The sequence below is a fragment of the Malaclemys terrapin genome, chromosome 13, assembly GCF_027887155.1.
Source record: "Malaclemys terrapin pileata isolate rMalTer1 chromosome 13, rMalTer1.hap1, whole genome shotgun sequence".
In the NCBI taxonomy this organism is placed as follows: domain Eukaryota; kingdom Metazoa; phylum Chordata; order Testudines; family Emydidae; genus Malaclemys; species Malaclemys terrapin.
The window spans coordinates 30,180,671-30,207,440 of record NC_071517.1 but is presented as its reverse complement, the minus strand read 5'-3'; the positions used below and the strand labels follow the sequence as shown (position 1 = coordinate 30,207,440).

At 45.9% G+C, this 26,770-nt stretch overlaps 2 protein-coding genes across 5 annotated transcripts in view; one reads left to right on the top strand and one right to left on the bottom strand.

Moving 5' to 3' along the window:
- LOC128848260 (zinc finger protein 271-like) overlaps nucleotides 1–26,770 on the top strand; it is a 144,799-nt gene that overhangs the window by 92,557 nt on the left and 25,472 nt on the right. For 2 of the 4 annotated variants that reach the window (XR_008446996.1, XR_008446995.1), the window contains exon 4: nucleotides 21,905–22,005. The exons of 1 other annotated variant lie outside the window; for it this stretch is intronic. The gene's annotated coding sequence lies outside the window, so the exon portion shown is untranslated. Of the gene's footprint in view, nucleotides 1–5,513; nucleotides 5,647–21,904; nucleotides 22,006–26,770 lie in introns of all 4 variants that reach the window. One more of the 4 variants, XR_008446997.1, reaches the window with a different exon arrangement.
- Nucleotides 70–26,770, bottom strand: part of LOC128847906 (zinc finger protein 271-like) — a 59,358-nt gene continuing 32,657 nt past the window's right edge. The window contains exons 4-7 of the mRNA XM_054047638.1: nucleotides 24,719–25,292; nucleotides 10,479–10,579; nucleotides 8,106–8,219; nucleotides 70–3,964 (exon numbers count right to left, since the gene is read on the bottom strand). Of these exons, the coding sequence (XP_053903613.1) occupies nucleotides 2,802–3,964; nucleotides 8,106–8,219; nucleotides 10,479–10,579; nucleotides 24,719–25,292 (1,952 nt within the window). The 3' untranslated portion in view covers nucleotides 70–2,801. The remainder of the gene's footprint in view (nucleotides 3,965–8,105; nucleotides 8,220–10,478; nucleotides 10,580–24,718; nucleotides 25,293–26,770) is intronic.

The window sequence follows — 26,770 nt, the reverse complement described above, 5'->3', positions numbered from 1 at the left end:
GTTTTGTTTTCAACCAAACTATTTCCAAAATCAACTTGAATTCTTAAGTAGTTTCAATACCCCCCAAAACACATTTTTGGTCAATTTACTATTCACTGCAAAAAATAAAAAATTCACTCAGCTCCAACCAGCTACCCATAAAGCAAAGAAATCCACTTTTGAAAACTTGTTTGTGCATCAGACATAAACAGATACAAGCATCTCCTAAACCTGAGGTGTGACCAACTTCCAGATGAAATTTCTGTGGGGCAGCAGAAGAAAGAGAGACTTCAGCTTGGAATAACTAAAGGCCAAATCCTGAGATCAAGGGACCTTTGCTGAGAAGGGAACTCAAAATTTACATCGCCAGTAGGCCACTTCAGTCTTGAGTGGTATCCCCCATTCCCCATGCCTAATAGTTTGTAAATTGCATATAAGGGCAGGGGACATGCTCTGGCAATGAGATCTGCGGAACAGTCTCCACAGTGGAAAGAGTGGGAAGTTATTTGGGTTTTAGCATGGTCAGTTGAAGGTTTTGGAACTAACGTGTAGTCACAAGCAACCTGATTTTTGGAGAGGGTGTGGGATGAGTGGTATTTCAAGTTGCAGTTCCCCAACCCAGCAACACTAGTACAAGCCAGTTGCCCCATCCTCATGCACAATATCCACAGGGGTTGATAAGTACATTTTAAATGTTTATTTGCAGTCATAAGGGCTGGACATTTTTTTCTTTAAAAAACCTGAAGATTATTTATTTGTATCACCATAATGCATAGGAGCAGCCCTACATTTAGGTTTTGGAACACGATTCTGCAGCAAGGGGTGGGAGTGAGGTGAATTCGGCTGTTAACGCCACAGCCACAAAATGGCAGACAACCTCTAGAAAATACCCACTTTGCTGAGAGAAACAGACAGGATGGGAACAAATGGACATTTTCCATTTCTAACTTTGCTTATTCTATTATATTCCAATTCAAATTAAGTAAACTGGGAATTTATAATTCAGTAACTGCAATTTCAATGTGGATACCTTATCAGTACTGCTAACTCATGCAAGGAGCAGATTAACTCCTTGATTGATTCTCTTGTTATGTAGTTTTATACTGAACCCAGGTATTTTAGACTCCACCTAAATTAATAATATATTTACACATGCCTTACGCTGGGATTAACTCTTTGATACTTGCTCCTAGAAGAATAAATGAATAAATAAATCTGAAAATAAAGCAAGTAGTGACAGGAGAAATACAGTGCATGTGATAACTCAGATTCTAACTGGGGCAGGTACAAGGAATTCAGCCATGGAGCTATCTCAGTTATAGGATTTTTTAATAGGTAAATGTCAGGGGTAGCCAAACCATAGCTTGTGAGCCACATGCAGCTCTTCTACAATTAAAGTGCAGCTCATGGAGCCCTCCTCCCATTCTCTGCCTACCAGAGTGGAGGGGGGCAGAGGCTTAGGGCTTCTGCCCTGCGGGGGGGAGAGGGTGTGGGATAAGGGGCTTCTGCCCTCCAGCCAGGGGCTAGGGCTAGGGGCTTCAGCCTCGCAGGGCGCACCGGCCAGGGCTCGGAGCTTCAGCAGGTGCGCTGTATCTCTCGAACTACTGAAGATTGTCATATGCAGCTCAGAGGGTCAGTAAGTTTGGCCACCCCAGTATATGTCTATGTCAGAGTTATTATAGTGTAATGCATTAAGAATGAAATTAAAAGGGCAATAGTAATGTATTGATGGTTCTGTGAGGATGACTATATCAAAAAGCAGACCTCTGATGTAATTACATTCACTAGAGCCCTGGGTGGATACAAAATTTATATCCACATCCGATCTGTGGTCCGCAGATATCAAGTGGATATCAAGCGGATATCCGCAGATTTTTAGGGCTCTAGCTATAAGATTTGGATTGCATCCATCAATATGGTCCATGGATATCCCCAGATGCGCACATCCACAGATTTGCAGCACTAGGACAGTGTTACCGAGAGACTTTCCCACAGGCCCCAATCTCACCCCATTTGTGTTGTAAGACTCAGACTTTGGGAAACTCAGTTGCACTTTATTCCTCTGCATTTAAAGTAAGAAAAAAACCACATCATCCCAATTCTGTCTCCAGCATCCAGTTCAGGACATTGCAAACCCAAACCAGTCCATCGGTGCTCCTGAATGTATAGGTTTTCTTAACTAGAATGCTATTAAGAATAAGTCAGAAATTGCAGAAAACAAAAGAAAGATAGTTCTAGAGAAAAGGGAAAAATAAGATAAAAAAGGTAAACTTAACAGAGAATATTCAGTTTGCTGAAAATAATAGACAAATCCAGTTAATTCAATACAATAATCAACCTGATCACTGTGAGGGAATCTTCTGTTCAGGGAAGCTGAGTTAGTTACCAATTTTAATAACTCCCCCTATGGCCTAGGAGGTCAGACTTCAAAGATTGGACAGCTACATAGCCAGGTTTGGGAGTTTTGCATTAATCACTCTCTACAGATTTGAAACATACACATGAAAACATATGCCTGCATCGATACAAAGGACTATGAATATTCCGCAGATTCATGTGCATGGTCTATCTCAGTATAATGGTCTTTGAACATATGCCTATGTTCATCATCTGTGTCACAATTCCCAAGCAACTGTGCCTTTCATTCTGGTTCCCAATCTCCTGACCCCAGACGTACATTGGAGCCAAAGCCCAGATTGTCAAAAGCTATTTATGCTCCTGACTTCTATTGATTTCAACAGAAATTAGGAGCCTCCTTTGAGTAACTGGGTCCAAACACCGCCATCATTAACAGGAAAAGGCCAGTGTATTATTCACAATGGCTAGGTTGGATCCAGGCTTTTTTTAAACAGTTTTCCCCTGGTGTGAGTTCTCTGATGTCGAACGAGGTTTGAACTCCGGGTCATGCTCTTCCCACAGTGAGAGCACTGATAGAGTTTCTCTCCCGTGTGGGTTCTCTGGTGGGCAATAAGGTTTGAGCTCCGACTGAATCCTTTCCCGCACTCAGGGCATTTATAGGGCTTCTCTCCCGTGTGGATTCTCTGATGCGTAATAAGGTCTGAGCTCTGACAGAAGCTTTTCCCACAGTCGAGGCACTTGTAGGGTTTTTCTCCCTTGTGGAACCTCTGATGTCTAATGAGGTGCGACATCTGACTGAAGCTTTTCTCACAGTCGGGGCATTGGTAAGGCGCCTCTCCAGCGTGGGATCGATGATGTGCAACAAGGTGTGAGATTCTATTGAGGCTTTTCCCACATTCAGAGCATGTGTAGGACTTTTCCCCCGTGTGGATTCTCTGATGCGTAATAAGGTCTGAGCTCTGACAGAAGCTTTTCCCACAGTCGAGGCACTTATAAGGTTTCTCTCCTGTGTGGAACCTTTGATGTCTAACGAGGTGTGACATCTGACTGTAGCTTTTCTTGCAGTCCGGGCACTGATAAGCCATCTCTCCACTGTGCGCAGTAAGGCGTGAAACGCGCCGGAGGCTTTTCCCAGAGTCGGGACACTTATATGGCTTCTGTCCCATGTGGGATTTCAGATGATTAATAAGCTGTGAGTTGCGACGGAAGTTTTTCTTGCAGTCGGGGCATTTATAGGGCTTCTCACCAGTGTGGATTCTCTCATGTGTAGTAAGGTGGGATCTCTGACTAAAACTTTTCCCACAGTCCAGACATTTATAGGGTTTCTCTCCTGTATGGATTCTCTCATGGGCAGTAAGGTGTGATCTCCAACTAAAGGCTTTCCCACATTCAGCACACTCGTAGGATCTTTCCCCCATGTGGACTCTCAGCTGGATCGTGGTTTCATTAAGAACACTGAAACCTCCCTGGTGGTCACTGGATTTTTCCTCTCTCCCCCCTTTGTGGTTTTCCTGCTCCCTCTCTGATATGTGCTGACTCTGCTCAGGATTCTGGGAAACATTTCTTTTGGCTCTTTCTGAAAACATCCTGTTTGGGTCCACTTGCTCAGGATCTTCCGGAGGAGCACCTGGAAGATAATAGGGCAATAAGTAGTAGCCAACATAGATTTGTCAAGAACAAATCATGCCAAAACTGCCCAATTTCTTTTTTGGACAGGGTTACTGGTCTTGTGACTAGAGGGAAGCAGTAGACGTGATACATCTTGATTTTAGTAAGGCTTTTGACACAGTTCCACATGATATTTTCATAAGCAAACTAGGGAAATGTGGTCTAGATGAAATTACTATAAGGTGGGTGCATAATTGATTGAAAGATCATATTCAAAGAGTAGTTATCAATGGCTCACTGTCAAACTGGGGGATGTATCTAGTGGAGTCCTGCATGGATCTGTCCTGGGTCCAGTACTATTCAATGTTTTCATTAATGACTTGGATAATGGAATGGAGAGTGTGCTTATAAGATTTAGGGATGACACCAAGCTGGGTGGGGGTGGAGCATGCCCTTTGCAGGACAGGATTAGAATTCAAGATGACCTTAATGAATTGGTCTGAAATCAGCTAGATGAAATTCAATAAAGACAAGGGGGGGGGGATTAATCAAATGCACAGATACAAAACTGGGATTGTTTAGTCTGCAGAAGAGAAGAATAAGGGGGGGATTTGATAGCTGCTTTCAACTACCTGAAAGGGGGTTTCAAAGAGGACGGATCTAGACTGTTCTCAGTGGTAGCAGATGACAGAACAAGGAGTAGTGGTCTCAAGTTGCAGTGGCGGAGGTTTAGGTTGGATATTAGGAAAAACTTTTTTACTAGGAGGGTGGTGAAATACTGGAATGGGTTATCTAGGGAGGTGGTGGAATCTCCTTCCTTAGAGGTTTTTAAGGTCAGGCTTGACAAAGCCCTGGCTGGGATAATTTAGTTGGGAATTGGCCCTGCTTTGAGCAGGGGGTTGGACTAGATGACCTCCTGAGGTCCCTTCCAACCCTGATATTCTAGGATTCTATTCTATGAAAATGGGGGATAACTGATTAGGCAGCACTACTGCTGAAGAGAATCTGGGTGTTATAGGGTATCACAAATTAAATGCGACCCAGCAATGTGATGCAGTTGCAAAAAAGGCTAAAATCTGCTAAGACAGACACATCAAGTAATTGAGCACTGGTGAGGCCTCAGTTGGAGTATTATGTACAGTTATCAGGTGCCTCACTTTAAGAAAGACGGCATGGACATAAAAATGCAAATAGGCTTTGAATCGCAGTAACTGTCTAGGCACCTAAAAATTAAATGCTGCGACGCTGAACATCATAATGCCTTACTTACGTGTCTAAGCTCCGAAGCAATGCATGGGGAGAGACAAGTGCCTTTAGACTGCAGTTGAGAAAACCCAGCATGGTAGGGAGGGAGCCAGCGAAGCTCCCCAAAGTGCTAAGCCTCACCCCTCTCACAGAGATAAGCACCTAAGTCCAGGTTGCAGTGCGGTGCTGGGAACTGTCTTTGCAGTTGGGTTCCTATGCCATTTTTGCAAGAGGAAGGTGGAGGGGTGGGAGGAGCTCCTCATAACTTTTAGCCCAGGGTCCAGTCCCCCTGCTCCAGTGACTTTTTAATTATTTATCCACAGTGCAACAGTTTCCACAGGAATAATGGAATATCCCATAGCTCAGTGGCTAGAGCACTCACCGGAGATCTCCTTGTAAATCCCTTCTCCCCTTCAGATGGAAGGGGTCTTGAACTGGGGCTCTCCTACATCCCAAGTGAGTACCCTAAGGCTAAGTACCCTGGGCTAAGGTTTTGAGGGAGGTTCTCCTCTCCCCCGCCACTGACTATTTTGTGTAAACTTGCCTGAGGAGCCTGATCCGGTATACGGCCTCTGAGCACGACCACTGGCTCAAGACCTGCACGCAACTGAGGCAGCTAAATGCCTGTCTTCCCCTGGTTTGTAAGTCACTTTGGGGCTTAGGCGGGTAATAAGCATCCAGATTCTTAGAGGGAGGCGGCAGCGTGCATGCCCAGAGGAAGAAACGTAGGTGCCTAAGGAACTTTGCCTGCCAAACACAGGCACTGAGTGAGTCAGCGGGAGTTTGCTGCACCGCAGTGGAGCGTAATATAAGAATTTAGGTGCCTAACTCCTTTGGAGTATCATAAGAACGGCCATACCGGGTCAGACCAAAGGTCCATCTAGCCCAGTATCCTGTCTACCGACAGTGGCCAATGCCAGGTGCCCCAGAAGGAGTGGGCCAACAGGCAACGATCAAGTGATCTCTCTCCTGCCATCCATCTCCATCCTCTGACAAACAGAGGCTAGGAACACCATTCCTTACCCATCCTGGCGAATAGCCATTAATGGACTTAACCACCATGAATTTATCCAGTTCTCTTTTAAACTCTGTTATAGTCCTACCCTTCACAACCTCCTCAGGTAAGGAGTTCCACAAGTTGACTGTGCGCTGCGTGAAGAAGAATTTCCTTGTATTTGTTTTAAGCCTGCTGCCTATTAATTTCATTTGGTGACCCCTAGTTCTTATATTATGGGAATAAGTAAATAACTTTTCCTTATCCACTTTCTCCACATCACTCATGATTTTATATACACCTCTATCATATCCCCCCTTAGTCTCCTCTTTTCCAAGCTGAAGAGTCCTAGCCTCTTTAATCTCTCCTCATATGGGACCCGTTCCAAACCCCTAATCATTTTAGTTGCCCTTCTCTGAACCTTTTCTAGTGCCAGTATATCTTTTTTGAGATGAGGAGACCACATCTGTATGCAGTATTCGAGATGTGGGCATACCATCGATTTATATAAGGGCAATAATATATTCTCAGTCTTATTCTCTATCCCCTTTTTAATGATCCCTAACATCCTGTTTGCTTTTTTGACCGCCTCTGCACACTGCGCGGACATCTTCAGAGAACTATCCATGATGACTCCAAGATCTTTTTCCTGACTTGTAGCTAAATTAGCCCCCATCATATTGTATGTATAGTTGGGGTTATTTTTTCCAATGTGCATTACTTTACATTTATCCACATTAAATTTCATTTGCCATTTTGTTGCCCAATCACTTAGTTTTGTGAGATCTTTTTGAAGTTCATCACAATCTGCTTTGGTCTTAACTATCTTGAGCAGTTTAGTATCATCTACAAACTTTGCCACCTCACTGTTTACCCCTTTCTCCAGATTATTTATAAATAAGTTGAATAGGATTGGTCCGAGGACTGACCCTTGGGGAACACCAGTAGTTACCCCTCTCCATTCTGAGAATTTATCATTAATTCCTACTCTTTGTTCCCGGTCTTTTAACTAGTTCTCAATCCATGAAAGGACCTTCCCTTTTATCCCTTGACAACTTAATTTACGTATCCAGGCAGACATGGGCAAATTGGAGAGTCCAGAGGAGAGAGACAAAAATGACCAAAGGTTTTTAAAAACCTGCCCTGCAAGGAAAGGTTGAAGAGAAAGAGAAAGACTTGGGGAGATGGGGCCTGTTAACAGTCTTTAAATACGTTAAGGACCGTTATAAAAAGAGGACAGTGATCGACTGTTCTCCATGTCCAATGAAGGCAGGACAAGTCATTGGCTTAATCTGTAGTACGGGAGATTAAGGCTAGATTTTAGGTGAAAGGTTTTAATGATAAGGAACAGGCTTCCAAGGGAGGTAGCGGAATCCCCCTCACTGGAGGTTTTTTAAGAACAGGTTAGACAAACACCTTTCAGAGACGGTGTAAGTGTACTTGTCCTGCCTCAACGTGAGGGGCTGGACTAGAGGATTTCTCGAGGTCCCTTCCAGCCCTGCATTTCTATGAATTTTCCTTCTCGCTCAGTGTCCGATCTCCTGCTGGGACAGAGAGAATCCAGAAAGGAGTCATTCCCAGTGGGGAAAGGGAATGCAGAAAGGGGAAAGGCAAAGGGGGTAACAAACCCAAATAACTGCAGAGCAGATAAAAATAAATCATGAGCCAATTCCTCCTCCTTCCAATCACTCCGCAAACCTTCCCAATAGGACAGAGAACTGGGGATCAATTCTAGCTCCATATCCCATCCACACACTCAGGGGAGTGGGAGTTACCATCAGGTGTGGTAGGAAGCCATGAGTGACAACTGCCATAAGGATCCTGACCGGGATGGGACGAGGCAGAACTGGGGCTTTATGGGAATCCCAGCATTTTACTTTACCCACCAATCTTTTCTGACTCAGTTTATCTGGTTCCACACCTGTGCAGCTGTGTTTCAGGATCTCCCTCTCCTCAGAACCCTGGAGATCCGGCACCTCCAACTCTTCCCTTCGTTCCATCTGAGAGATCACGTTAGGTTTGGGAATTGGACACACTGGGGAAAGAAAACAGGTGACACTGGTATTTGTGGAGTATTCATTATGAGAAGTGTTCCATGATTATTAACTCAGCCCATTTTAACACATGCAAATCTCTGGGCCAGCTCTCCATGGAATCAGAGCTGCAGGCCACTCTGCTAATGGGAGAATTTAACTATCCACATCTCTGCTGATGACAAATCCTGCCACACCATTCACCACCAACATGGTTTCCCAGCTCACCCAGAAGCGGGATGAGTTTAAATTCAAAGTCAGACATTGTGGGGTCTGCTGAGGAGCAGGAGGGACTCGTTCATCTACACAGCCAAGGGGGCTAAGTGGAGAGATTTTACAAAGCTACCATGGGGGTGGGGAAGTGTGCTGGAGGGAATACAAGCCCATTAATACATTAGAAGGAAAGGACAATCCATAAATGGCCAAAACATTGGCCTGCTTTATAAAGGCTCTCCCATGGACATAATTACTCCACCTCCATGAGTAATCTGCCGATGTAGCGCTGGTGTGGACAGCAGTTAGGTTGCTGTAACTTGCGTCGGCAAGGGGTGTGTCTTTTTCACACCCCTGAGCGACGTTAAGTGAGATCAATTTATGCAGTAGTGTAGACCTGCCCTAAGTCCTTTTAAACCCACCATGTCTGACGGAACAAACATGTCCTTGTCCTTGGGGACATAAAATCATCTCTGTGGATTATCTCCAGGGGAAGGGAGAGCAGTAACGAGGGTAGATTTTTAAAAGAAGAAACAACACACACATACACGCACACTTCTCTTCCCTGTATTTCCCTAACTGTACAGAGATGGTTAGATCTACCAGATTTCATGCTCTCTTTCCCTTCCCCTCATTTCTTTTATTATCCACCTCTGCGCAGGGCTGGATTTAGGGGCAGGCAACCCAGGTGACCACCTGGAGTGCCAGGCTTGGGGGGCGCTGGGCTCGCAGATTTACAGATCCTAGTGTACTGTTAAAAACTGCTCTCTGTCTTAATTTGCTACCAGTAGTAGTTACTAATATTAAACTGCTATCTGCCCTAATCTGCTACTGGAATTTGGGTAGTAAATTCTAGTAGCAGTAGCAGTTACTGATACATAAGGTTGTTCTTATTTGCTACCTCTCACCTTAACCATCTTCTAGTACAGAAGAAAAAGTTAGAATTAAAAATTCCAAATTAGAAATCACAGTAAAAAAAAACATAGCCAGTGCAATACTAGAAACCCAGATGTCATTGCTAAAACTACTAGCAAGTACTAACTTATGCATATTTTCAATGAGTATTTGTTATTAAAATATAATTTAAATAGCACAATGAAATGCATCCCAGCAGCAGATAACACAAATTGGTGAACTGCTGAGAGACTCTATGCAGTCAGATACACTGATAAGGGATTCTTTGATTATAAGGGGGTGTACATAAAATATTTCACTGAATCAAGTCTCCTGAAGCACCTCAGTAGGTTACATCAGACAAAGAGGAGCTGCAGTGACTAGGCATTCGGATGCCTGCACCTTTACAAATCCAGACCTGGGAAGCCCATGAGGAGAGGTACTGTCCTGTGGGAGGGGAAATAAAAAAGCCCCTCAGCCCCCCCCACCCTATTTTTTGCCAAACACTGGTGTCTCAGTCCACCGGGGTAACTGTTACCCCTCTGCCCCTGTCTGTGTTTTGCCCTCTGTTAAACTCAGGGGTGAGGCACTGCCAGAGGGTAACACCATCTCTTTCCCCCCCACCCATCCCTGATTTTGCCCTTCAGCCCCTATCCTAACCCTGCCTCCAGTGGCTTCACCCTCCTGACCAGTCAATTTCCACCCCCTGCTCAGATCCTGGCCACTTCCAATTCACCCCCTTTGCCCCTTTTTAACCCCTGTAAAAACTAGTCCACAGAATCTGAGGCCAAGTAAGGGTAGGGTGAAGGCAGATGTTACTGAGCACCCTCGGTGCACCCTAAGTAGCAAATTAAGTCAGAGAGCAGTTTTCCACACTACACGAACCCTGCCCCAGAAAGACAAAAGGGGACCCCCCCCCCAGCCACCGTTTCATGGTCACGCTGAAACTCCCCCCCACACACACCCCCAATCCTCTGCGTTTAGCTCCCGGAGCAAAGCTCTGGCAGCAGCTGATGGCCAACCAAAGCAGGGGCTTTATTACTGTTAGCTCAGATCTGCCCTGCAGATGCAGCCACAAGAGATCTGAGCCTCCCTTAGTGCAGAGTCACTTCGCTGCCCGGCCCCAGCCCTTTCCCCCGGGTCTCTCCCCTCACCTGCAGGCTCCGGCTCAGGGGCTGGTGTCGGCAGAACCCGGGACTGCCCCAGGGGCTGGTTCCAGCCACCCGCAGAAGGTCCCCCCGGGGTGGGCACAGGGGGAGATTAATGCAGGTCTTTCTCCGCACAGACCCTGCTGGGGGAGCAACAGATCAAAAGCCAGGCGGCAATAGCAGTGCTGCCGGTGCATAGCGAATGACCCAGGAAGTTCAGCCATTTACATGCTGAGCAGAGAGAGAGCAAGCGAGCGGCATCCCGACCTCCCTTAGCAATAATCAGAGCCCTCTGGTGGCAGGAGCTAGCCCCTCCTTTCCCCTACTCTACAGTAGAACCTCACAGTTACCAACACCAGAGTTAGGAACTGACCGGTAACCACACACCTCATTTGGAACTGGAAGTAGGCAATCAAGCAGCAACAGAGACAAACAAACAAATACAGGACAGTACTGTGTTAAACGTAAACTATTTAAAAATAAAGGGAAAGTAGCATTTTTCTTCTGCATAGTAAAGTTTCAAAACTGCATTAAGCCAATGTTCAGTTGTAAACTTTGGAAAGAACAGCTATAACGTTTTGTTCAAAGTTAGGAACATCTCAGAGTTACCAACAAACTCCCTTCCTGAGGGGTTCCTAACTCTGAGGTTCTGCTGTATTCAGCTCCCCATAAAATAGAAACCACCCCTCTTGAAACCTTGTCCGGACCGAGACACAAACAGGTGCAAGCACCTCCGAATCCTGAAGTGAGACCAACTTCCAGGTGGAATTTCTATGGGGCAGCAAAATGAAGAGAGGCTTCAGCTTGGCAACCCTAAAACCAAATCCTGAGATCAAAGGATTTTTGCCTAATAGAAAATTGAAGCTATAACACTGCCCCACCTACCTGGACACTTCATTCTTGAGGGTTCCCCACTACCACCATCACATTGGTGCCTAGCAGATTTTAATCTAATGAGGGTAGGGGAAATGTTCTGTCAATAAGATCTGTAGCGCTGGGGGACAGCCTCCCCAGGGGAAAGATTGGGAAGTGATTTGGGTTTTAGTGTGGACAGTCAGTGGATGATTTTGGAACTCGTGGGAAGTCTCCTCGTTGCAGAGGAGAGGGAGATGACAGCTGTTTGAAGTCCTAGTTCCCTAACCCAGCAACACCAACAGGAACCAGTTGCCCCACTGACATTTCATTATTCCCCATGCACAATATCCACAGACATGGTTAAGCACAATTTAAATGTTCTCTTTGCAGCCAGAAGGGCTGGACACTTCCTTTATTTGTTTTTTTATGTAGTTTGGATTCTGGACCACAATTTTCTGCTGCAAGGGATGGGGTCGGGGTGGACTCTGATGCTGAATCCATAACCTGAAGACTGCAGCCAACCCATGGAACTGACAACATGGAACAAGCCTACTTTTCTAAGGCAGACAGACAGGATGGGCTTGAACAGAGTTTTTCCATCTCTAACTTCAATGATTCCTATATAGTCCAATTTAGATCAAGTGAACTGAGTTTTAAAATCCAGGGTCTTCATTTATGGGGTAGTTCTGCTTTTTCCTACTTGTCATTACAACTAACTCATGCAAGCAGAAATTAACTCTATGATTGAATCTTTTGTTATTTAGTTTCATACCAAATCCAGGTTTTTTAGACTCCAGATAAATTAATAACAATGTATATATACACCCCTAACACGGAAGTTAACTTTTGGATTCATAAAGGAAGAAAACCACAAATAAACCATCATCCCAACTCTGTCTCCAGAGTCCAGTTCATTTCAAACCCGAACAAGCCCATTGCTTCTCCTGAATGTACCCATTTTCTTAAGTAGAGAATTGTCAAGGATAAGTTACAAAATACAGAAAATAAAATAAAGATAGTTCTGGGGGGGGACGACAAAATGTAAGATTTTAACAGACAATATTTAGAGTTTATTGAAAGTAATAATCAATCCAATTAATTCAATACAATAATCAGCCTGTTCTAGATTATTTTTTTCTGGGAAAACTGATTTCATTACCAGTTTTAATAACTATGGATCCTTTATTTCAAGTCCTTATGAAACTGCCAATCAAGCCTGCATGTGATGGTTCAGCCACACATTCTAGTATTAGAAATGGAAACAATATCAATAATTCCTTACTTCAAAGTCAGTTTGAGTTGGACTGTCTAAAGAACCAAGGGGCATTAGGGTCATAAATCCAAATTTGCAATCCCAAATTGCAATGGGATTGGCGTATTTAACTTTCCCAACTAGACAAACACCAGAATAAAATGAGGTGTTAATTTAAACCTATCTAGGTAGACCATTATAATCCTCCCTGGCCCCCCAAATGGGGCCATTCTTATTCCAGAATAAGAGTGCCCCTTTTTGATGTAGTTTGTCACTTTGGAAGTTGTTTAAGATAAAGCAAAAAAAACCCACTCTGATTCTGAAAATAGAGTGTCCACACAGGGAGCTATCAGTATAACTGCTATTATAATTATACTGATATAACTGGTACACTTTTCCCATGTAGACAAATCCATAGGCTATCCCCAGGTCTTCTTTCCCCCTATATACACACACGTCTACTGTCTGTCACCACCCCCAAGTATCAGACTTAGTGATTTAAAGCTGCTTTTTTCACTTCTCCAAGTGCATTTCTAATCCAAAATATCTAGTGCCACTCACTTTAGCTAAAATATTAGACACTCTGTAGTATTCTACCTCTTAATGTTAGTGATTCTATCCATTTCTCCATGTCAGAGATGCTGACAATTCCATGTGATGTCAGGTGTTCTTTAAGCCAGTTGTTTCCCAAACAGTGGGTCCCAATCCACCAGTGGGCTGTAGGAAGGTTCTAGATTGGTCGCCATATGCAAGACCAGATTAATTCATCACTGGGCCCTGGTAAACATACACTCCTCCCTGCATGATACAGAAGGAAGGCCCCAGGAAGTGGGGGAGGATTGAAGAGCAAGCCATCCTTGCACTCACTCCACAGCACCAGCTCCTGTCCCACAGGACTGCGCCTGGCTCCCCATTCTGGGCATTGCAATCCCATGCACCAGGTTGCAACACCACAAGCTCAAATTTGGCCTGGCCGCCCGTCCATCTTTGGCCAAACCTAAGTGGCACTTGTGCGCAAGGTTGCAACACTCGTAGTGGGAGCCAGGCCCCAGACCCATGGGACAGGAGCCACTACTGTAGAGTGAATGAGGGAGGGGCTTGCTCTCCAACACCCCTGGGTCTTCCCCTCAACCCCAGTCCAGGATTAGGGTTATGGTGCTGGAGAGAAGGATGTATATATGTAACGGTGGGTCGCACGGAAAGATAATGCAGTTGGTGTGTCGCCTTAGTAAAAAGTTTGGGAACCAGCTTTAAACAATCTCTGGGCAGTAAGCTGACTTACACTTTCACACACTCAGGCCATTATCTCTGTGCTGCACATAGACAGAGGTTGCTATCGGAAGCTGTCACGGACCTAGAAGATAGGTCCGTGACAGCCCCTTCTGTGTGGCAGAATCTTAAGGGTAGGTCACGTGGCCTAATGTCTCCGAGACTGAGCCACTGGGCTCCAACACTCCTGCTTCACACAATGCTCTCTCCACAGTGAGTCCAACTGAGCTAAAGTTTTTTACACTCTTCAGGGACTGATGCACCTCACCAAGTATTCGCAGTGATGCCAGGCAGCCTCTTCCAAACAGAATAGGGGTTATCAGTCATCTGGAACACAGGATTGGAAAGTCCTTAGGTTAGCAGAGAGAGGCGAAATTTAAGCCTTAGTCCCATCCCAGCCATGCCAGCTCAATCAGCCAGCCATGCTGCTGGGGAATCCATTCCTCCTCATCCCTCTGTCTCTTTGTCAGTCCAAGGTGAGATCCCTGTGTCTCTCCAAAAGACAGCCCCTGCCACCTGGCACCTTTCTCCTTTGTTCTCATATTGTGCCTGCTGGAGTTTTCCTATGCTATTGGTATCAATTGTGTAGTCTTTGGAGCTCTCATTGTCGCTCCAGATCCTCCAGTGATATGGGTCGATTTCAACCTGTTCTTTAATGACCCATTCATTCCACCCAACATGCTCACCTCCTGTCTTCTGAGCTGCCCTTTTGCACCAACTGGGTAGCAATGCAAAGCACAGAGGGAAACTGAGGCATGCATAGACATCATAAAAATATCACAGAAAACTCCTACTTTGTCACTGAACCCTGAGCTCTGCTCATCTATGGAAGAGAATTTGCAAGGTCTCTGCATTCCCAACCATCACTAGCATTCCAAATTTTTCCTTGAGAGCTATCATAGATCTTATTAGTGAAACTCCAGTCCCTTTCCATATTATCAGCAGGGGCTGCAGAGGTGGTTGGCCCAGGGCCTAGCTTTCTCCACTTTCTGTAACTTTTGGGCAGCCCACCCAACAGTAAACAGCTCTAAGTAAGTAGGGGAGATCAATTCAGGTCCTGAGGAAAAGTGGGGACACGTCACTGGAGGGAGCATGGAATCTGGTCCAAGCATCTTTCTCTCAGTCTCTATGGATGGGCGATTAGGGATGGGAAGGGAGACTTCCATTCAGGATGAGAGAGTCACTAAGTGAATTCTCCTTTCCCAGGCTCAACTGTGGACTATGCGGTCCTTTGCAAAACTGATTAAGATGTGCAAGATGCACATGTCCCCTCCTCCTATGCTGTGTATGCGGTGCCCTCTCCTACCATTCTTGGTCTGTTCAAGGGATCACGTATTTCCTTCTTTCTGTCATTCTCCGTCAGTGAAATTGTTGGTGTCACTAGGCATAGCTACCAGGTAACTCAGGAGAGTGGAAGGCCAAAAGTGCCGATGAAGCTCTTCTGCTGTGGGCCTACCTGAACCACAATGACTCCATCTTGTGAACTCTCACCTACTTTTATGCTAACTGCTGACATGCTGAAGCAGAAATGGAAGGTTCAGCTTTTCTAGCAGGCAGCTGCTGTAAACAGGCCTTGCAAGGCCAAGAGATAAGCAGACGAATGGGAACTTTTCTAATTGTAACCCCTACAGAAGGGAGGGGAGGGAGGGGTAAGAGGGAGGAACAGAACAAAGGCTTACACAGAAACAGCTTGGAGTATAAAAGGGAAAATTTTATTTGTATGTGCGGCACTTGATTTGAGACATGCTGGTCTCCTAGTGCCATTTCAGAGCTCTGAAATAAACTTGGCTTGCTTTCTCCCCTCGGTGTCTTTATTGGTGCCAAGCACACCGGGCGACGAACCCTGTTTGCCATCTCGGGGCCCAGTTCTGGGCAGGCAACAAAATGAAGGTTATTAAAAACGAAAATAAATGGCAAGAGTTTGAATTTGGGGTGTTGGTTGATAATTTTCAGTGCAATGAAGTGTACATTTGAAAAGTGATACGAAACTTGGGCAGTAAGGCTGTAATTTCTGTGTAGTCACATTATTGAGCTGTGGCACTGGGCATGTGCTCTGTGCAACGTAGACATAAGATTTGATATTTCTTTTGGGAGGCTGTTTGCCAATGTTTTAGTAGAGTTGGGCAAACTTTTTTCAATTCATTTTATTTTTGTTGAAAAAATGCGTTTTGCGGGCCCTGACACCATTCGTCAAATTCAACTCGGCTAATGGTTGCAGTTGAAACAGGGGCGGCTCTAGGCACCAGCAAAGCAAGCACGTGCTTGGGGCAGCCCATTTGCAGGGGCGGCAGGGATCCAGCATGGAAGCTGAGAACCAACAGGGGGCCCTGAGAGCTGTAGTTCCTTGATTAGCGTCCTGCCTAGACAGCCGGCCCTGGAGCAGGGAGTAGGGACCTACATTTCCCAGCATTCCCTTGGCCACTACCAACAGGAAAGAGGGGGAGGGAGTGAGGTAGCAGAGACCTCATGCTGCAGTGAATGGAGAGCTGCACTGTGAAGGTAGGGATACTATATTTTAACATTCAAAAAATAGGACACTCCATGGGGAGGGAGGGTAGCCCCACCCTGCCCCCATCCACTCCCTCCAACTGCCCCACCACAGAAACCCCAACCCATCCAACCCCTCCTGCTCCCTGTCCCCTGATCACCCCCTCCTGGGACCCCTGCCCCTAACTGCCCCCCAGGATCCCACCCCCTATCTAAACTTCCCTTCTCCTTGTCCCCAACTGCCCCCTCCTGAGACCCCCCCCAACTTCCCCTCTAGGACTCCACCCTTTACCTGTCCCCTGACAAACCCCCGGGACTCCCATGCCTATCCAACCGCTAGCAGTCCCCTGACTGCCTCCCCCAACCTCTGACCCATCTAACCCCCCTTCTCCCTGCCCCTGACTGCCCCCCCCCAAACCTCCACCCCATCCAACCCCCCAACCCCCTTACTGTGCCACTCAGACCAGCGTGTCTGGCTCCGCGCAGCGCCAGACACACTGCTGCATACATGCTGCCATGCTCCCCCCGCAGAGCCACAGCCTCCCCCCACCCCCAGTACCTGCCTTCCAGATTTGAACACCTCAAAATTCAGGAGTGCTCAAGCTCAGTTTGGGCAGCTGCTACTTCATTTCTCCCAAATCAAATATACTGATCCACTGTAACTTGCTGTAGAAAAAGTAGGATAAAATTGAGCAAGAAATGCTTCCGAGTGGTTATTAGGACTGGAATTGCTATTTTCAACTGCCATTGCCTTTTTTGTTTGTTTGTTTGTTTAAAAGGAAGACAGTGATATTGCATCGGCAAATTCCCCATAGAAAGAAAGAGAGGAACAAAAGAATAATAAAGGCACCTCAACTTTTCTTCATTTATGTAGGACAGTCTTATAATATGCATCCAGATATCCTCCAGTCACACAAGCTGAAAATTGTTCCACTTTACTGCAGTTCTGTAACCATATGGGAACCAATCCTGTCTGTGTTCTGTGCACATCTAAAATTCCTGCTGAATGACCTGCTGTGGGAGGGAGTTACCAGTGACCCAGGGCTGCGGCGGAAGGAGGGTGCAGGTGGGAGGGGGGGAGAGAGCCCAGGGCTGAGGTGGCAGGAGGTGTGTGTGTGGGGCAATGATGGGGGGGAATGAGGGAGCCTAGAGCTGGGGCGGCAGGGGGTGGGGGGGGAAGAGCCCAGGGCTGGGGCAGCAGGGGGGTCCGGTGAGGAGCCCAGGGCTGGGACGGGGGGCAGCCAAAATCTTTTTTGCTTGGGGCGGCAAAAAAACTAGAGCCGGCCCTGAGTTGAAAAATACATTTTTGAAAGAATCAGAATGTTTCATTTTGATTTTTTTATTCATAATGATGTTTTGATACCAAATTTGGCCAATTAAAAAAACCAAACAAACCCAAACACACACAAATTGGAAAGACACCTGAATCAAAATGGAAAACTTAAGAAAAAAGTTGTTAAAAAAAACCCAATTTTTTTTAAGTTGATTTGAAATATTTTGGTCGATTCAAAATGAAACATTTTTGAGTTCTTTATTTGACACATTTTTTTCTTTTTTAGTTTTCAATTCATCACCCACACCGAAAAATCCATTATTCACTCAGCTCTGTGCCTTAGCTGTACATTTCCCTGGTGGGTTTTTTTTTTTTGGTTACAGAGCATATACTTACATAGTTCACTCTGATTTTAGAGATATGGCGCTAACCCTAGATGTAAAATGAGGAATGCGGCACAAAGTGATAACATCTTTAGAACAGGAATGAATATACATGTGCCTCCTGCAGAAGAGATACTTTAAGTAACTTACAATATATTTGTTTGGATTTAAAGTGAATATGGACTCACAAGAAAAAGGGAAGGAGGAGGATCCGGGGAACTAGAGGTCAGTCAGCCTCACCTCAGTCCCTAGAAAAATCATGGAGCAGGTCCTCAAGGAATCAATTATGAAACACTTAGAGGAGAGGAAAGTGATCAGGAACAGTCAGCATGGATTCACCAAGGGGAAGTCGTGCCTGACTAACCTAATTGCCTTCTATGATGAGATAACTGGCTCTGTGGATGAAGGGAAAGCAGTGGATGTGTTATTCCTTGACTTTAGTAAAGCTTTTGATACGGTCTCCCACAGTATTCTTGCCGCCAAGTTAAAGAAGTATGGGCTGGATGAATGGACTGTAAGGTGGATAGAAAGCTGGCTAGATCGTTGGGCTCAACGGGTAGTGATCAATGGCTCCATGTCTAGTTGGCAGCCGGTTTCAAGCGGAGTGCCCCAAGGGTCGGTCCTGGGGCCGGTTTTGTTTAATATCTTTATTAATGATCAGGAGGATGGTATGGACTGCACTCTCAGCAAGTTTGCAGATGACACTAAACTAGGAGGTGTGGTAGATACACTAGAGGGTAGGGATCGGATACAGAGGGACCTAGACAAATTAGAGGATTGGGCCAAAAAAAACCTGATGAGGTTCAACAAGGATAAGTGCAGAGTCCTGCACTTAGGACGGAAGAATCCCATGCACTGCTACAGACTAGGGACCGAATGGCTGGGCAGCAGTTCTGCAGAAAAGGACCTAGGGGTCACAGTGGACGAGAAGCTGGATATGAGTCAACAATGTGCTCTTGTTGCCAAGAAGGCTAACGGCACTTTGGGCTGTATAAGTAGGGGCACTGCCAGCAGATCGAGGAACGTGATCGTTCCCCTTTATTTGACATTGGTGAGGCCTCATCTGGAATATTGTGTCCAGTTTTGGGCCCCGCACTACAAGAAGGATGTGGAAAAATTAGAAAGAGTCCAGCAGAGGGCAACAAAAATGATTAGGGGTCTGGAGCACATGACTTATGAGGAGAGGGTGAGGGAACTGGGATTATTTAGTCTGCAGAAGAGAAGAATGAGGGGGAATTTGCTAGCAGCCTTCAACTACCTGAAGGGGGGTTCCAAAGAGGATGGAGCTCGGCTGTTCTCAGTGGTGGCAGATGACAGAACAAGGAGCAATGGTCTCAAGTTGCAGTGGGAGAGATCCAGGTTGGATATTCGGAAACACTATTTCACTAGGATGGTGGTGAAGCACTGGAATGCGTTACCTAGGGAGGTGGTGGAGTCTCCTTCCTTGGAGGTTTTTAAGGTCAGGCTTGACAAAGCCCTGGCTGGGATGATTTAGTTGGGAATTGGTCCTGCTTTGAGCAGGGGGTTGGACTAGATGACCTCTTGAGGTACCTTCCAACCCTGATATTCTATGATTCTACGATTCATACAACAGGCTAATCAGTGTGTGTTGTTCATGTGTGAGCGGTTTTGTGAGTCTTTTCCAAAAGGGATTTTAGATTGTGGAGTAGAGTCCTAATAGTTAGCACACCCTGATTCCAGTCTCTTGCATCCCAGCAGGAAGGGCCTTCCATCCAGTTTCTAATCCTTATTTGTGGCTTATCCTAACCTAAGGGTTTTCAATTCCTTACTCTCCTTACTAGAGGGTTATGCCCTTATGCAATGAGAGTAGTTAGTAGCTGAGCCGGAGCCCTCCTGCTCCACCAGGCTTTGACCCAGGGCCTTACGAGAGACCACAAAGTCGAGCATTCTGGAGTACCCTGGAGCTATTGCCCTCCTAGGTCACTTCCTACCCTCCGTTTCCCTGCAAGTCTCCAAGTCCAATATAAGACCTGGCCTACGCTACAGGGTTAGGTCGATGTAAGCTGCCTGGTGTTGACCTAGGTGTGAAAGTGTCTTCACCTAAATCTGGCTCCCGCTGATATAAGTGCCTCTCTAGGCCCACTTTAGTAACATCACTTCCCCGAGTGGCATTGAGACATGGTCGATGTAATTGAGGTTGACACAGTGTCAGTTTAGACACTGCTTTGCTCATGTCGACTGTTACTGGCTTTCAGGAGCTGTCCCACAATGCCCCACCCTGACAACCAATACAAGCGATCCAGTGAGGACGTGTACCGCTGACAAGTGATTTAACAACTGCGGTGGCTGTGTGCCGGCATATGTTAGGTTGATGTAATTTTGAAGGGTAAACATGGCCCTAGATAGCAAAGAAAAGGAAAGACAACTAAACCTTCAGCCCCAGCCAGGCTCAGCAGGCAGACGACTTCCTCACAGTGAGGCTTCTTCGGCACCCATGTTCAGGACCCCTCAGGATAGGTCTGTCTTCCACCCCAGCCTTCCCCATCTGGGCTGAGTGGCACTGGCTCCATTCTAAACTTCCTCTCCAATTGGAGCATGCTCTGCATAGGGTTGCCAGGTGTCTGGTGACCTAGCAGTGTCCAGTCAGATGTACAGTTACCAGAGGTGGGGGGAGGCACTGGGTCATCAACCTGTGCCAGCCCCTGCTCAATGGGACCACCTCCTACCTGCCGGTCAGGCTGCAGCTCCTGTTCCTGTCCCGGAGCAGAGGGAGCCCAGCTGAGTGGGTGGGAGGTGGAGAGGATTGAGAGAGGAGGAAGAGGAAAGGGGGACAGCAGTGAGCGATGGGGGAGGGGAAAGAGGAGCAAGTGCAGGCAGGGCCTCAGGGAAAGATGCGGAGCAGGGGCAGGGCCTTGGGAAGAGGTGGGAGAGGGAGCAGGGCCTCAGGGGAAAAGGCAGGGTGGGGGGTCCAGTTTTCAGAAAGTAGCAAGTTGGCAACCCTGTGCAGGCCTGGAGGGGCAGGGTTACCTGGGCCTAGTATTATCCTGTTACCCTTTCAGGCCCAGTGTGAGGTTTGTACACCCCACCACAGGTTGTCTTTATATTTTAAGATAAAAGACTATCATTCATTCCAGGTCAGAGTGAAGGCTGTTGGGTTGTGATGAAATCTGCAATTCGGTGCACTGGTAAGAACAATAGAAATTGGAAATGGCCACTGATTTGGGGTGCCTGGATTTTTTGAGTTGTCAGCTCAGGATGCATTGGACCTGATTTCAGATGTGCTGAAATCACCTGCCACTACAATGGAAGCCAATGGGAGTTCAACCCCTCTGAAAATCCAGCTCAAATTATGTGCCAAAACACTGATGCCCCCAAAATCAGTGGCCAGTTTGGAAAATATGTCTGAAGGTGTTTGACTTTTTTTGTCCTGACTGCCAGATGTTCTGAGCATGCACTGCTCCCATTAGCTTCCCTGGGAGCTATGCCTGCTCATCACCTCTGTCTCCCTCTTGGCATCACCTGGGACCTTTGCTTTCAACACTGACAAAAGTTAGCCTCATCAAAAGCTATATTCTCCATCAAGTTTCAATTATTTTCCATCAGTTTCAATGACAGACATATAGTTCAGCATTAAAATAGCAATTTCTTCAAGGGCACCAGACAAGGAAACAATAATTAGATATGGGCACTTTATTGTTCTTTCAGAGAGTGCCTGAAAGATTCTTGTTTTTTTCCCCTCAATAAAATATCTGCATATTTTTTTTAGTTTGGTTTTGTTTGCTACATCTCTTGGATGTCCTAAACCTAGCAGTTCTCCTGTTTTCCATTTGCTTTTTAAAAAGGATTGGATTTTCTAATGTAAAAGGAAATAACATAACTTTCAGGCCTTTCTTATTCATCATCAAGAAGCCAGTATAAAATGGTCACAAAAGCAATTTCTTTTCTTTTGTAGATCACCTTTGAAAATTAGTGGTGCATTATCTCACTGGTTTGTCTAAACAAGGTTTCAGAAGCTGTCAGGATTAGGGTGAAAACATCAGGACTTGGCCAAAGGTATGTGTTTGATTAATCTCTAATCACAGCTCTACGACCCTGTTTAATTATACTAATAAATAAAATGGTGATGGGAAGGAGAAAGTGCTCTCACTAGGGACAGAAAGGTCTTCTTTTCTGAATGAAATCTGAAGGGTCTTTTCTCGCCTGGATGTCCTTTTTAAGCTATTATGAAGTGATGGGTATGTTAGACAGAGATTTATCATTTAAAAAAACCCAGGAAATATGGAAGCAAAACTATTCCTAAAAATGCTGAATGTTGAGGATCCCCCTCTTCATGTAGCTGGACCCTTGATTAAAATTAGCCAAAACACTGAGAGCCCCAACATTGCAAGGAGAAACAGGTGTTACAACAAAACCAGTGTGTGTGGAAATGTTTGTGGAATACCATTGTGGGATGTAGTGTAGTAGTAGCTGTGTCAGTCCCGGGATATTAGAGAGACAAGGTGGGGGTGTGTGTGATATCTTTTATTGGACCAACTTCTGTTGGTGAGAGAGAGACAAGTTTTCTCCATGTGGTTCAAAAGCTCGTTTTTCTCACTAACAGAAGTTGGTCCAATAAAAGATATTACCTCCCCCACCTTGTCAGTGACATTCATGTCCTGTAAGACCTGATGTTCCTGTATAGGGCAAATGCATCTATGACAATACTTAAATGCTGCTGTTGATTATTAATTATTCGTCATTATTAATATTACCCTAGCATAGATTTAACTGTCGTTGCAGGATTGGAGGGTGCTCCATGGCTTATCTGGCCATGCCGAAGATTGGTTAGACTTTTAAACAAAGAATAAAACCTGCACTCAGTGATTTCCATGACTGCAGGAATGGTTAAATCTCACACATTTCAGGCTGTCTCTCCCATCACCTCCCTCCTTTTCCTCTGTCTCCATGTTAATTTTCACCCTTCCATTCATAAAACCCCCAACACACACACACGCACGAGGGTGACCAGATGTCCCGATTTTATAGGGCTACTCCCGATTTTTGGGTCTTTTTCTTATATAGGCTCCTATTACCCCCCACCTCCCGTCCCAATTTTTCACACTTTCTGTCTGGTCACCTTAACACGCGCGCTCACACACACACACACACACTCTGAGAGAAAACCTTCTGAATCACCTCTGCTCCTTCTTCCCCACTTCTTCCCTGTGTCTGAGCCCCCCCCACACCTGTGGAGGTTTGCTCCCCCACCAGATGCCTGCTGGATCTGAGCAAAGAGCAAGGTGTTGTGCCTTCTTGGTTGTTAATATGCTAGTGAGAGGCACAAGAACTGTGTTACCAAGTGAGCAAATTCTGCAGGGCTGTGAGATCTGAGGCTATACAGAGTGAGTGTACAATAAAAGTGGCAGCTCTGGAACTCACAGACTCGTGGGGGGTGAGGAGAGGCCACTTATGCAGGGGAATTACTTGCCTGCCCACCTCCAGCACGTTCACTGAGTTCTCTCTCAATCAACTGTCTCAGGAGCTGGTGTCAGCAGAGCCTGGGGCTGCCTCAGGGTCTGGTTCCAGCCACTGCAGAAAGTCCTCCCTGGGCTGGGCACGTAGGGGGTTTAATGAAGGTCTCTACCCAGCACAGACCCCGCTGTGGAGCAGCAGCTGCTCAGTCCTGGCTCCAGATCACCATGGAGGGAGCTGGAGGAATGATCCAGGATACTCAATCCTTGACTCCTGATCAGAGGAAAAAAGCAAGGGAAAAAAGAGAGAGCGAGAGAAATATCCCTTCTCCTTCGAGTAACCGTGCACACACACACTCCACTTTAGGTGCGCGTGCACCCAATGCACTAGAATCTGAGACTTTTGCCAGCAGTAACACTAAGCAATACCTGCATTCCTCATCCCTTGTGCCCAGCTGGGGCATAAAAGGCACACATCCACCACCTCCATCTCAGTTTCTTCTCACCGCACTTGGAGAGAGTTGGAGCTCCCTATAGTTTTGCTAATGGTTAGCCAGGCTTTCAATATTAATCCTGTAAATAGTTCTATAGTGGTGTTAGTTTAATTAGTTCTCATCATTAGTATAGTTTTGCTACAGACTTTAGTGTAAGTCCTGTGGATTTATTATGAAACATTTTTCAGGTTTTAAACACATGCAGGACTCTGTTCCCTATCATGAACAGGCACACGAGCTGTTTGATCTACCTAGGGGAAGGGCATGTGAGGGATTTGCACTTCCTTCCCATTAGAACAAAAAATCACAGGGACTACTATTAAAAAGTCTACTTAACAAAGGAGGCCATGCATCCTTCGTGTCCTGTGTTGGAACCGGATTGGAGTATGCTGAATCCATGAGTAGTGGGCCCCCCGCTTGCCCAATCTCTAAATGCAAGCCGCGTGAAAAACAGCATTCCTCCTCCTCTAAGCACTCTAATTAATTTAATTAATTAAAACACTATCAGAAATAAATCAGAAGTCAAAACTAATTAAGATGAAGAAGGTTGGTGGACAGCAGCAGCAGAGTATATGCCTGGAAGAGAGGATGTTCTAGGCTTCTTGAGAAGTAATAATCAGATCCCATCGCAGCATGGGAAACTTATCTCAGCCTCTTGCTCTGCTCCGTTCTAGGAAATAATTTCGTTGTCTGCTTTAATAAAGCAGTTGTGTGCCCTCATGAGAGGGCCACTCCAGCCTTGCCTGGCTGTCTGAGATCCGTGGCAAATGGCAGTGGTTTTATTCCTTTTGCCAAGCCTTCGTTGGCACAAGGCTCTCTCACGTGTGGATTCTCTGATGCCGAATAAAGGCTGAGTTGTCACTGAAACTTTTCCCACACTTGGGGCACTTATACGGTTTCTCTCCTGTGTGGATTCGCTGATGTTTAATAAAGGTTGATCGATCTGTGAAGCTTTTCCCACAGTCACAGCATTTATAGGGCCGCTCTCCCGTATGGATTCTTTGGTGGATAATGAGGTCTGAGCTCCGACCAAAGCTTTTCCTGCAGTCGGGGCATTTGTAGGGCTTCTCTCCTGTGTGGATTCTCCAGTGTTTAGTGAGAGTTGAACTGTCACAGAAGCTTTTCCCGCATTCGGGGCATTTATAGGGCTTCTGTCCCGTGTGGGTTCTCTGGTGTTTAATAAGGTGCGAGCTGTCACTGAAGCTTTTCCCACAGTCAATGCAATTGTAGGGTTTCTCGCCGGTGTGGATTCTCTGATGTTGCATAAGGTGCGAACTCTGAATGAAGCTTTTCCCACAGTCGGTACATTTATAATGTTTCTCTCCTGTGTGGAGTTTCCAATGTTTAGTAAAGGATGAGCTCGACCTGTAGGTTTTTCCACAGATGTGGCATGTGTGAGATTTTGCTCCCATACTGATTCTCTGCTGAACTGTGGTATCAATGAATTCCGTGAAATCTCCCCCAACAGGAGTGGATTTACCTTTCATTTTCCTTGGCTGGTTTCTCTGCTGTCTCTCTGGCCTGCTCTGACTCTCACAGGTGTCTCCCCTCCCAGATCTCTGGGAAATGTTCTCCTTGGATAGTCCCAAAACTGTCCCATATGGTTCCACCTGTTCAGGACCTTCCTGCTGAGGATTCTCCTCCTCGTTCTCACTCACCATCCCATCACCTGCTGGGACAGAGAGAGAATCCAGACAGGAGTCAGTCCCTGTGCTGGGGGACAGGGAACCTCAGAAAGGGGGTGTCATAACTATAAAGGGAAGGGTAACAGCCCTCCTGTGTACAGTACTGTAAAATCCCTCCTGGTCAGAGACTCCAAAATCCTTTTACCTATAAAGGGTTAAGAAGCTCAGTTAACCTGGCTGACACCTGACCCAAAGGACCAATAAGGGGACAAGATACTTTCAACTCTTGGTGGGGGGAAGGCTTTTGTTTGTGCTCTTTGTTTTGGGGGTTGTTCACTCTTGGGACTGAGAGGGACCAGACATCAAACCAGGCTCTCCAAATCTTTCTGAACAAGTCTCTCATATTTCAAACTTGTAAGTAAACAGCCAGGCAAGGCGTGTTAGTTTTTATCTTTGTTTTCTCAACTTGTAAATATACCTTTTGCTAGAGTGTTTATCTCTGTTTGCTGTAACTTTGAACCTAAGGCTAGAGGGGATTCCTCTGGGCTCTTTAAGTTTGATTACCCTGTAAAGTTAGTTTCCATCCTGATTTTACAGAGATGATTTTTACCTTTTTCTTTAATTAAAAGCCTTCTTTTTAAGAACCTGATTGATTTTTCCTTGTTTTTAAGATCCAAGGGGGTTGGATCTTGATCCACCAGGAGTTGGTGGGAGAAAGGAGGGGGATAGTTAATTTCTCCTTGTTTTAAGATCCAAGGGATTTGGATCTGTATTCACCAGGGAATTGGTGAAGTGTCTCTCAAGGCTACCCAGGGAAGGGAATTAGCATTTTGGGAGTGGTGGCAGCGGACCAGATCTAAGCTGGTAGTTAAGCTTAGAAGTTTTCAAGCAGGCCCCCACATTTGTACCCTAAAGTTCAAAGTGGGGAAGCAGCCTTGATGGGGGGAACCAAAGTAACTGTTGGGGAGATTGAAATATCAGGAGCTGAATCCCCCAAACCCTTCCCCAGAGGAAAGAGAAAAGGAGGTCGTTTTTGCTTCCACATCCCATCCAAACACTCAGGGGGAAAGAGCTACAGGCAGGTGTCCATCAGGGTGGGTGGGAAGCAATGAGTGACATCTGCCAAGAGGATATGACACCTGTTGGGGGCCATCCTGTCTCAGGCAAGATGAGCTAGAAGCTGGGGAGCTCACAAGCCCTTTGTGGGAATCCCAGCTGTTCCTTTCACTCAATGATGGTTTTGGAGTCC